The sequence below is a fragment of the Pogoniulus pusillus genome, chromosome 22, assembly GCF_015220805.1.
Source record: "Pogoniulus pusillus isolate bPogPus1 chromosome 22, bPogPus1.pri, whole genome shotgun sequence".
In the NCBI taxonomy this organism is placed as follows: Eukaryota; Metazoa; Chordata; class Aves; order Piciformes; family Lybiidae; genus Pogoniulus; species Pogoniulus pusillus.
The window spans coordinates 9,539,558-9,550,080 of NC_087285.1; the positions used below are offsets into that span (position 1 = coordinate 9,539,558).

General features: G+C 47.3%; 1 protein-coding gene and 1 long non-coding RNA gene across 4 annotated transcripts in view; one reads left to right on the forward strand and one right to left on the reverse strand.

Moving 5' to 3' along the window:
- Positions 1–7,671, forward strand: part of FGF18 (fibroblast growth factor 18) — a 76,775-nt gene extending 69,104 nt beyond the window's left edge. For all 3 annotated transcript variants that reach the window (XM_064161645.1, XM_064161646.1, XM_064161647.1), the window contains one exon: positions 7,278–7,671. In XM_064161645.1, coding sequence (XP_064017715.1) covers positions 7,278–7,544 — 267 coding nt within the window. In that variant the 3' untranslated portion in view covers positions 7,545–7,671. The remainder of the gene's footprint in view (positions 1–7,277) is intronic.
- On the reverse strand, positions 5,794–8,831 carry LOC135185155 (uncharacterized). The gene is made up of 2 exons (XR_010306379.1): positions 8,265–8,831; positions 5,794–6,202 (listed from the first exon to the last, which is right to left on the reverse strand). It is a non-coding gene; the product is annotated as an uncharacterized LOC135185155 (long non-coding RNA).
- Positions 8,832–10,523: the final 1,692 nt, after the last annotated feature.

The following is a 10,523-nucleotide window of genomic DNA, read 5'->3' on the forward strand; positions in this document are numbered from 1 at the left end:
GGTCAAGATGCCTTGCCATAAATCCAGGATGTTGAGCATCAGGATGCTTATGAGGGTCTGTGCTGATAATGCCTGTAAAGTGGACAAGATGGCTGGCCCCAGCTTACCAGCAGCCAGAGCACTTGGCTGTGCTGCTGTGTGGGGAGTTGCATCTCCTACAGCGCTGCTGGGTCTGTTAGCTCCTGTACCCACCTCGTTATCACACTTTCTGACCTACCTTTAAAAGGTTTACATGTGAAGGGGGAGAGAGGGAAGTGCTAAAAGCTGTGACATTAACACAGCCCCTGCTGTATTATCTTCCTCTTGGAATTTTCCAAGCCATGGGCAGTGAGTCTGGAGGAGCTTCTTAGTGGTACCTGTCTGACTTGGAGTTGAGCTTGTGCAAAACCACAGGGAAGTAACATGCTTCCTGAAAATCATATGTCATTAGGTGCAGGCTGTGTAAGCACTTCTGGGACTATATAGGGGCTGTCAGTGATGCAGGATGCACCAGCCCTTAGTCCTCACCTGGGGATGCTTCAGGAGCGGCTTACTGGGGCTGCCAAGCCACACATCTCCTGACAGCCCAACCCTTGCTCTGAAATTTAGGAACACAGGGCAGGATATCTTCTGTCTAGTGCAGCGTGTGAATCTAACAGTGCCAACGTGGGAGGGAAATGTCGAGCAGCCCTTTGAACTCAGGCTGAGCTCAGGGGCTGTGTCTCACACCTGGAGATGGCCTGAGGTCCAGCACGGCGGGGTGCCACTGCTCAGGAACTCCCTCTGTCTGACTGTCTGTCTGTAGAGGTAGGTACAGGCTGCAGAGAGGGTCTGTTCTCAGGGTTTTTCCTTGCAAAAGCAGGCTTTTTGGAAACCTTCCGCTTGAGCAGTAGCTTTCCCTGCTCCAGAGTTTTGAAGAAAGGAGGTTTGCTTTCCTTCCTGAGGGAAGTGCTCCTACTGGTACAGAGGGCTGGTATCACCACAGTTTTACTTCAAGCCTGAGGACTGAACTTGCAGAAGGGTGATAATTAGATAGGAGAGTCACTTCCCTCTCACTTGAAAGGCTGAAGAGGTCTGTGCCCTGTGCCAAGCCAACATTCCTAGGTCATCACAGGTGGGTTTTGTTAGGTTTGGTATTTGTTAGTATTTGCAGCACAACATGTTCAGTCTTTTTACCCTGAGAACTTCAAATTGCAGCATCGTTTGAGGAGGGGGGAAGCATTTTAGTGGGAGCTTAGCTAACGAGACCATCACTCGTGGGACTTGATTTGTGCCCTGAGCTTTGCAAACAGAGAAACCTTTCAGTCTTGGAGGCATCTCTCCCTGCACCACAGTGTTACTCGAGCTGCTTTTGTTGCCATAAAAGCCAAGTGAAGTTTGGATTTGCTGGTGCCCACTGAGCCAGATTTGTGAAGCATAATTGAGAAAACCTGCCCCAGCCTCCCTTTCCCATAAAAAGCTGCTCAGGTGGCTTCAGCGTGGCCAGCTAATGGGGGGAAGGCGGAGGCAGCCGCTGCACCTGCTAATGCTTTGGCTCGGGCTGGTGGCACAGAGGCTGCTGCGAATTCCCCCTGAGCAGCAAGCTGTTGGTGGCAGGAATGCCTCGCTCCGAGGAGCGCTCCTGCTACGACAACAAAGAGCCCTTTGATCCTTTCCATTTGGAGAACTTAAAATGAGAAAGCCAAACTACAATGAGACCAAGTTGGGTCATAAAAAAAGGAGAGCAGGCTCACCAAAGCGCTCTGGAGTGTAATTGTAGAAGCAGCAAATGCTTTGGCACTTAATTCTGCTTTAGTGTCAGTTCAGCGTGTTTCATGTTTAGTACTGGCAAGCCCTTCACCAAATGCTCTGCACAAACAACCCACTGCTGCTCCTCAGCAGCCTCGGGGCACTTAGAGAGCCCCTGGCTCAGGCACAGCTCCTTCAGCTCTGAGGTCTTCAACTGCACATGGGGTGGAAATGGACCATGATATATAAACAACCCCGTGCTCAAGATAGCCCTTCCTGGAGGGGGTGCCTTGACTGGCTGCTGCTGTTCTAACCTGACTCAATAAAAGTCCTGGGACCACTGGAGTCCACAGCTTTGTCACTGGGCAGCAGCATTCTGTATCCAGGGCTGGTCCCAAATTCTTATTTATAGGAGATCATCATCCAGTGTGACCTGGACTGGCTGGAAGAGTTGGGCAGAAGTTCAAGAAGTTCAAGTGTAGAGTCCTGCACCTAGGGAGGAAAAAAACCCAGCATCAGTAGAGGTGAGGGACTCTGGAAAGCAGCTTGGTGGAAAAGAGACCTGGGAGTACTGGTGGGCAACAGGAAGACCATGAGCTAGCAATGCACCCTCGTGGCCAAGAAGGCCAGTGGCATCAAACAGTGTGGCCAGCAGGTCAAGGGAGGTTCTGCCCCTCTAATCTGCCCTGGTAAAGCCTCATCTGGAATATTTTGACCAGTACTGGGCTCCCAGTACAGTTCAAGATGGACAGGAAACTGCTTGAGAGGGTACAGAGATGGGCTACAAAGATGATCAGGGAGCTAGAACATCTGTCTTAAGAAGGAAGGCTGAGGGACTTGGAGCTTTTTAAGCTGAGGAGGGTCTTATCAATGTCTATCAATACTGTGGATGACAGGAGGATGGGATCAGTCTTTTTTCAGTGGTGTGCAGTCACAGGAGAAGCAGCAATGAGCACAAATGTGAACATAGGAAGTTCCATCTACACGTGAGGATGAGCTCCTTTATTTGGAAGATGGTAGAGCACGGGAACAGGCTGCCTAGAGCACGGGAACAGGCTGTCCAGACTGCTCTGGAGTCACTCATTGCCCACCTGGACATAGTGCTCCTGTGCTAGGTGAACCTGTTCTGGCAGGGTGGTAGGCCTGGATGATCTCCAGAGATCCCTTTCAACCTTTATGAGTCTGTGATTCCATGAGATGCTCTAAAAGAGCCATTTGCTTTGTGCTGCTCAGGCTTTATGAGTGTGGCTGTGCTTCCCCTCACCTCTGCAAAGCCCAAGGGCTTTCGGTGGAAGGTGGCCATTAGATCAGGCATTTTTAAAGGCGTTCATCAGAAGTCTGGCTAACAGCTACTACACCTTCCCACAGCTCTTGGAAGGTCTCTGAATTATTTCTCTGCAAAGAACTGAGCTGCCAGATGTCACCTTCATGGTGGCATGGCCTTGTCATGAGGCCAGGCAGCAGCCCCTAGGGTCAAACTGGCTATTTAGGGGTGGAGGTGCTCACTTGAAGAGAGCCCTTGCCTTTTGCAGGGGTAGGGTTATGCCTCTGCAATGGAGCTCACTTTCTTTGATCAGGGAGCTTGGCTGAAGATGCTGCCTGTTGGACTGCCTCCCAGGTACGTGTGAGACACTCCAGGACCACAAAGGCCCTCTAGCTGCCCTGCTCTGTGAGGTGATGGGGATGCAGGGATGGATGTAGGTCCTCCCCCATCATGGGGCAGTGCCATCACACACTAGGCTGTGTGGTTCCTGCACAGCTCCCAGGCTTTCCAGAACTCTATTTTAAAGAATCAGTTCAAAATGCAGAGATGGGAGATGCCCCATCTGTGGAACCATTCCAGATCAGGTTGTTTGGAGCTGTGGGAACCCTGTTCTATTTTCATATGTCCCTGCTGACTGCAGAGGGGGTTGGACTAAATGACCTTTAAAGGTCCCTTCCAATCCAAATAATAATAATCTAAGTCTATGATTCTCTAAGCCACCAGATTTTGGAGGCCAAGCACTCAGCAAGGTGCATCCTGACAGCTAAGTATGTGTGAAATGTGGCTTGGCAGCATCTCCCAGCTAATGCTGGCAGCAAAGGGTGCAGCCCTGTATCGACAGCAAGCATCTGCACAAGGAGCAGCAAGTGGCTGGAGCAGGGGGTGATGCTTGCCCAAAGCCATCTCCCTTTTCTCTTATATCCCCCTCTTTTTGGTGGAGTGAGGTGATGGGTGACTCCTGTGCTGTCACTTGAACAGAGGGACGTGACTAGGTCTTAAGTGATAGGCTCCTGGTGAAAACAAAGTGACACTTCCAAAGTGTTGCAAACCATTATAAAGTGCTTTGTTCCCTAATAGCTCACCAGCTCTCCGTGGTTATAGGTAATGTGTGTGAGTGGTTAGTTCTGCTAGGAATTATAGGAGATGCTGTAAAATCATCTTGTAATTATTTGCAAGTAATTTGTCTGCCTCTGGCATGTCTTAGCATGGACAGGAATGCTCTGCTTGGGGAAGTGAGGGCCTTATCCTGATCTATCTCGAGGTACTTGTAGATGTTACTGTAATTTCATGTTATCAAATGGTTTAGCTCTTCCTCTTCCAGAGAGAAGTTATCTCATGCACCTTGTTTACTTCAAATTAGCCCTGAGGTTGGCCTGAAGTTGCACCTTGTTATTCCTTCACCTCCTGTCTCCATCTTAGGCTCTTTCGGCAAAGTTGAAGGTATAAGTAAATACTTTTTTGTTATTAATAGAATAAGTTCCCCTCCCACACACACACTTTTCCTTTTCACTCCAGTCTTCATTTTCCATGAGAAACTGACATTGCAGTGCGAGCAGAAACCTCCCAAATCGCACGAAAACGCCTTAATTCTCCTAGCAACAAGGTCAGGGCTCCAGTCCAGGCCCTTTCCGTGAGCGCAGGGGGAGCAGCCCTTCCAATTACCTGCTCCCCCTGCGGTACGGATCCGGTCGGTTCAGCAGCACCTGGGTTTGGGTGGATTTGAAACTCAGCCATGGTATTGTTTAAAAATTCTCCATTCACTGGGGAAGGGTTTGTAGTGGGCTGAGCCCTGAGCAACCTGGGGCTGGTTTTATGGCTTCCCATTGAAACCTGGTGGAACCCCATGGTGTTGACTGATTTCCCCCTTCCTCACTCATGTGGCTTTGATCAAACCCAGGGCTTGCAGAATGACACCTCCCCCCCCCAGCCCCCCTGGAACTGGAACCACTGAGCTTTGCCCAGTTCTGTCGTTCATTAAAGTGTTTGTGAGCTTCCAGTCCTAGGTGATAGAATGAGGACCTTTGTGCCTAGTCCAGGGTGGAGATTGCGATTGCTGGTCCTGGTGGCAGAAGCTTTGTCCCTGCATAGGGGGCATGCATAGGGAACACAGACCCCGGATTAGCATGTCTGATGCAGAAGTTGCCATGCTCTTCCTGTGCTCTCTTAATGAGACCTGCTCATGGTAACAAAAGCCTTTAGGCAGGGTGATGGTGCATGAATGATTTGAGGGTAAACATCACATATTATTGGAGCATTCAAGCTCTGCTCCTGCTATTAATCCAGGAAGGGATGGCTGCTTGTGGAAGCTGGCAATGGCAGACCTTCTACCTGCGTGACTCCTGTCTGGATTGTCACGCCTGATGGTTCTCACAGCTCTTTTTACAGCTCACACACTGTTATTTGGGGATCAGAGGTGTAGGGAAACCTCAGCTAACTCAGCCCAAGGGGTTTCCCTCCTGTCCCGCAGTCCCTGCCTTTCCCACGAACTGCACCAACCTCTTCTGAGGTTGCACAAGATGTTTTAGGACGGTTTCTAGGGAAAAAGCAGGCTGGCCTGGCCTTGGGAAAAGGGTGACAAACAGGTGGGGCTGATCTGCTTGCCCACAGGAGCTCCTGAGCAAAGCTGCTGCAGCCTGAGACTGACCAGTGCTGCTGCTGCTGTGTGGTCCTGCTGCTGTGGCTCTTCTGTTCCCCCAGGAATAGGTGAAATGCAGTTGGGTTGGGCTAATATGATAGAAAACCTTCCTTTGGCTTTGCCGAGACTTAGTCTGACTAAGTCCTGTATGATGCTTCTACTGTGTTTATTCCTCTCTGGAGCCTAAAAAACACAAAGTGCTGGTGCACACAACAACATGGTGTTCTAGGTGCAGCATCAGTAACTCAGTAGTTAAAGAACAAAACTTGTTTTCTGGTGGAAGATTATAGGTGGGAAGAATGTCCTCGATGATGAAGAACTTAAAGATGTTGTTGGGTAATGCTGCAACTCCTTCCCATGTCACAAGTACTGTATAGAGTCCCAAATCCAGATGCTTACTGCATTGAAACCTAAGTTCTGGATCTTTTAGTCCAGATCTTCAAACTGAGCCAAACTCTGTCAAACTGTGAGCCAAACTCAGTGGTTGCATCAGAAAAAGGGTCCCAGCAGGGTGGGCATTTTGCTGCCGGGTGGTTGGGGATCAGCACTTACTCTCAGCAGCTTTTGGCCTCCAGTTCTGTGCTGATCCTGGCTCTCTGCAAGGAGGAAAGTAATTTAGGGGCATGGCTTCCTAAGCCAGATCCTTGAGCTTTAGGTGGCTGGTTTTAGGTTGAGATTGGAAGGTCATGATAGGGGAAGGACAGTGTCCCCTCTGCCACCAGAAATCAAACTCTGTTGCAAACAAAAAGCTACCCTGAGACATGTAAAATCAGGTACTCTCTGGCAGTGGAGCTGGGGTGGGTTGGGTGACTGAGAACTCTTCCATTGAGTCCTCCAGCTGCCATGACTTTGAGGTGCTGGTAGGTTGATGGCCCATCCAGGGATCTGCTCCAGCGTGGGAACAGCCCTTTCTGCTGCTGCTGTTTCTCAGGGATGTGAGTTGGAGTGAAGCCTGGGGTGTGCAATGTGGGTTTGAAGGAACCGCTGGCTTCAAGGCTGTTCCAGGGAGTGGACTGGGACTGGAGACCTCACTGCCTCCAGTACCCCCCTGCTCATCTCCAGAGCTCCATGCATGGATTATTTGCCAGGTGTCATGCTCACGGTGCTGTGGGGGAGTTTTCAAAGTGCTGGGAAGTCTTAGTCTAAGGCTTGTAAGGATTTTAGTGGGATTTGGGTAGTTATGGCCACAAGCCCATGAAGTATTTTGGAGACCATATCAAAAGTGAGCAGTGCAAGGAGAAAGGCTGTTGTTTGGCCCTTGCAAGATCCTGGGTTTTTAAATTTCTTCTGATGAAGTACAATGTTTCCCTGGCAGGAGTCCAGCTCATCCTCCTTCCCTAATGGAAAAAGCACAGCTAAATGGCTCACTTTGCTTGCAGCTGAAGGAGCTGGACTGGGCAAAGTCAACTGTTGTCTTTGAAAAAAATTTCTCTCCCTGGACAGGAGTGTTTAAAAACAGAAAAAAGAATGAAACTATGACCTCATGCTTTTTCCCCCTTAATCCTTTCTGTTTCAGCTGATGTTTGTTACTGCTCCGATTAACAATGTCTGAACCAAACCCAAGATCCAGATGTGATGATTTTGCTGATGCCAAATTGGGTTTTGGACACTGAGTTTGTATTTGCATAACGAATGTTTTGTTGTTTGCTTTGTTTGTTTTCCTTTTCTCAGCCTGATGGCACCAGCAAGGAGTGTGTCTTCATTGAAAAAGTTCTAGAGAACAACTACACGGCACTGATGTCAGCGAAGTATTCAGGCTGGTATGTTGGATTCACCAAAAAAGGGAGGCCAAGGAAAGGGCCCAAGACCCGAGAAAACCAACAAGATGTACATTTTATGAAGAGGTACCCAAAGGGGCAAGTGGAGATACAGAAACCTTTCAAGTACACAACAGTCACCAAGAGGACTAAGAGAATACGACCCACCAACCCCAGTTAAAACCAGACCAGAACGGTGTCACCATAATGAACCACAAAGAAACGAAACCAAACCCCCCCCACAAAAAAAAAAAGAAAAACAAACCCAAACAAACAAAACCCCCAAAACCCACAAACAAAAAAAAGAAAAAAAAAAAAAGAAAAAGAAGAAAAAAAACAAAAACAAAAAACCAAACCCATAACAAACTGCACCAGAGGAATATTTTTACATTAAAGATAAGGAAGAAGCTCTATTTTTGTACATTGTGTTTAAAAAAAAAAAAAAAAGAAAAGAAAAAAAAAAGGGAAAAAAAAAGAGATAAAAATAATAACAACAAAAAAAAATTAATAAAAGACTAGATGGCAAAACAAAAAAAAACGCTGGGGAAAAGCTGTTAGGGATTTATTGTGACTTGAAAACACAAAGCGAACTGCTCTATTTAAATTGACTTCTTGTTGTTGATGACACACAGGTGCTTATCTTGCTTTTTTTTTTTAACTTCTTTTTTTTGTTGTTGTTTTGTTGGTTTTTCTTTTGGTGTTTTTTTTTTTCTCTTTTGTTGGTTTTTCTTTTTGTTGGTTTGTTTTTTTGGTTTTTTTTTTTGGAAAGGACAACTTTACAAGCAGATCCCCAGAGGAAAACAAAACAAAACAAAGACAAAGCAAAAAGTAATTATTAAAAGTAACGAACTAAAAAACCAAAGAAAACCAAAGTTCTTTCCCAAAGTTACTGAGACCTTACCCCTGGAAAGTGCCGGTTTGGCAGTCACCTATTTATTGTCTGCTGCACGCCGGCCCCGCGACAAGATGGTTTGTGCCGCAGTGATTGAGTTCCCGTGGAGTTCTCGACGCATCGATCTTCTGTAACCTTTCTGACGACATAAGGTGTCACGGCTCCGTGATCCTGCATTGTGCTCAGTTCTGGAGAATGCTGCTAACTACATTCAAGTGACTACAAGATGACCTAGTACACCAATGATAAGGGAATATTTTAAAACCAGCTATATTATATATATTATATATATATAAGCTATTTATTTCACCTCTCTGTATATTGCAGTTCCATGAACCAAGTATTACTGCCTCAACAATTAAAAAAGTTATTTAAAACACACATACCTTTTTTTTTTTTTTTAAATTTTGTTTTCTTTCCTTCATGCTTCTTTCTTCTCCCTGAGCAGTGGTTGGGTTTTTTTTTGTTTGTTTGTTTGTTTGTTTCTTTTTAATGCTTATTTGTTGTTTTTGTGAAGGTGTCGGGATCATAGGATGTTAGGGGTTGGAAGGGACCTCCAGAGATCATCAAGTCACAGTATCATCAAAGTCCAACCCCACAAGACATGTTAGGGGTTGTTTTGCCACTCTAAACTTCATTGCTAATTCATAGAGACAGAATGGTTTGAGTTGGAAGGGACCTCAAAGACCACCTAGAGCCAACTCCCCTGCCATGGGCAGGGACACCTTCCACTGGACGATGGTGCACAAAGCCTCATCCAAACAGGCCTTGAACACCTCCAGGGAGGAGGCATCCACAACCTTCCTGGGCAACCTGTTCCAGTGTCTCACCACACTCACTGTAAATAATTTCTTCCTAATCTCCAGTTTAAATCTCGTCTGCTCAAGCTTCCATCCATTACCTCTTGCCCTATCACTACGAGTACTTATAAAAATTCCCTTCCTGGCTTTCTTGCAGCCCCCTGCAGGTACAGGAAGGCCACTCTTAAGATCTCCCTTCTCCCACAAGGAGGAAATCTTGTGAGGGTCAATGAGGGGGATAAGAATGAGGGAACTCTGAGGATGGTGGGATACTGGAACAGGTTGCCCAGGGAGGTGCTGGAGGCTCCATCCCTGGAATAGGTCCAGGTCAGATTTCTTGGGGCTTTGAGCAACTTGCCTCAGTTGCAAATGTGAGTCCTCCCCCATCATGGGGCAATACCATTGCACCAGACCAAGAGTTTCCTGCTCTAGTTGCAGATGTCCATGCTGACTGCAGGGAGTTGTTGGATTAGATGACCTTGAAAGGTCCTTTCCAATCCAAACCATTCTGCAGTTCTAAGTTTCTGTGATTTTTCAAGTGCAGGAGCTAAATTTGTGACTTTTCAGTCCAATGACTATTTCCTAAAGCTTTGGCCAAGCAGAAAGTAAACTGGAAAATGAGCAACTGACTCAATTAACACATACTTACGTATGGCTTGTGTTTCCTTCACAGGAGGTTTTGAGAGGGGCTGTTTGTTTCAGTTGTTTAGTTCAATATTGCATGCCCTCAGCCATGCAAATCCCTCTCCCCTGCCCTGCAGAGTTCTCCCCGCCTGTTGGTGACTTGCCTTCCTGGTCAGCGCAGCAAGCTTTTCTCCCAAGGTATGGATGATGTTGAAGCCATGCATAACTGCAAGGCATGAACCTGCCTATATGGACTGGCCTCCACAGTGGTGATGGGTTAGGACAGCATTAAACAGAGGAGGGAAAAGCAGCTAGATGAGCAGACTCACCTCATCTGAGCCCAAGGGAAGGTCCAAGGAGATGCTCACTTGACTTTTCCCTTCTCTGTGCTGCTATCCTCCTTGATATCCTCCAAGGCTGAAAATGCTCAAAGCCACTGAGGAAGACTTTTCTTGTTAATTAGAAGAGTGAGTCTCCATAACAAGGTTTCTCAAGATAACCCTGGTAGTTGCAGCCAAATCCTGCAAATCAAAGCTGTTTGGGAGATGGGGCAGATAAGCATGCAAGCTTGAGGATGCTTATCTGAACCAATCCCCAAACCTCAGAAGCCTGGAGAAAAATGAACAGTGCTAAGCAGGGTTACTCCGTGCTGCTCCACTGAAAGCTAGGCAGCCTTACAGGTGTTGCCTATAGCCCAGGTAAGCACAGGTGGTCACTCAAGCAGCCCCTCTGCCAGTGTACATAAGGGGGAAGCTGCTCTCCTGGTGCTCTGGGAAACCAGCATGGAAGCAGGATCTGATGGCATGGTGGTACAATTGGTTGGTGGGAGCTGGAAGGCTTTGCC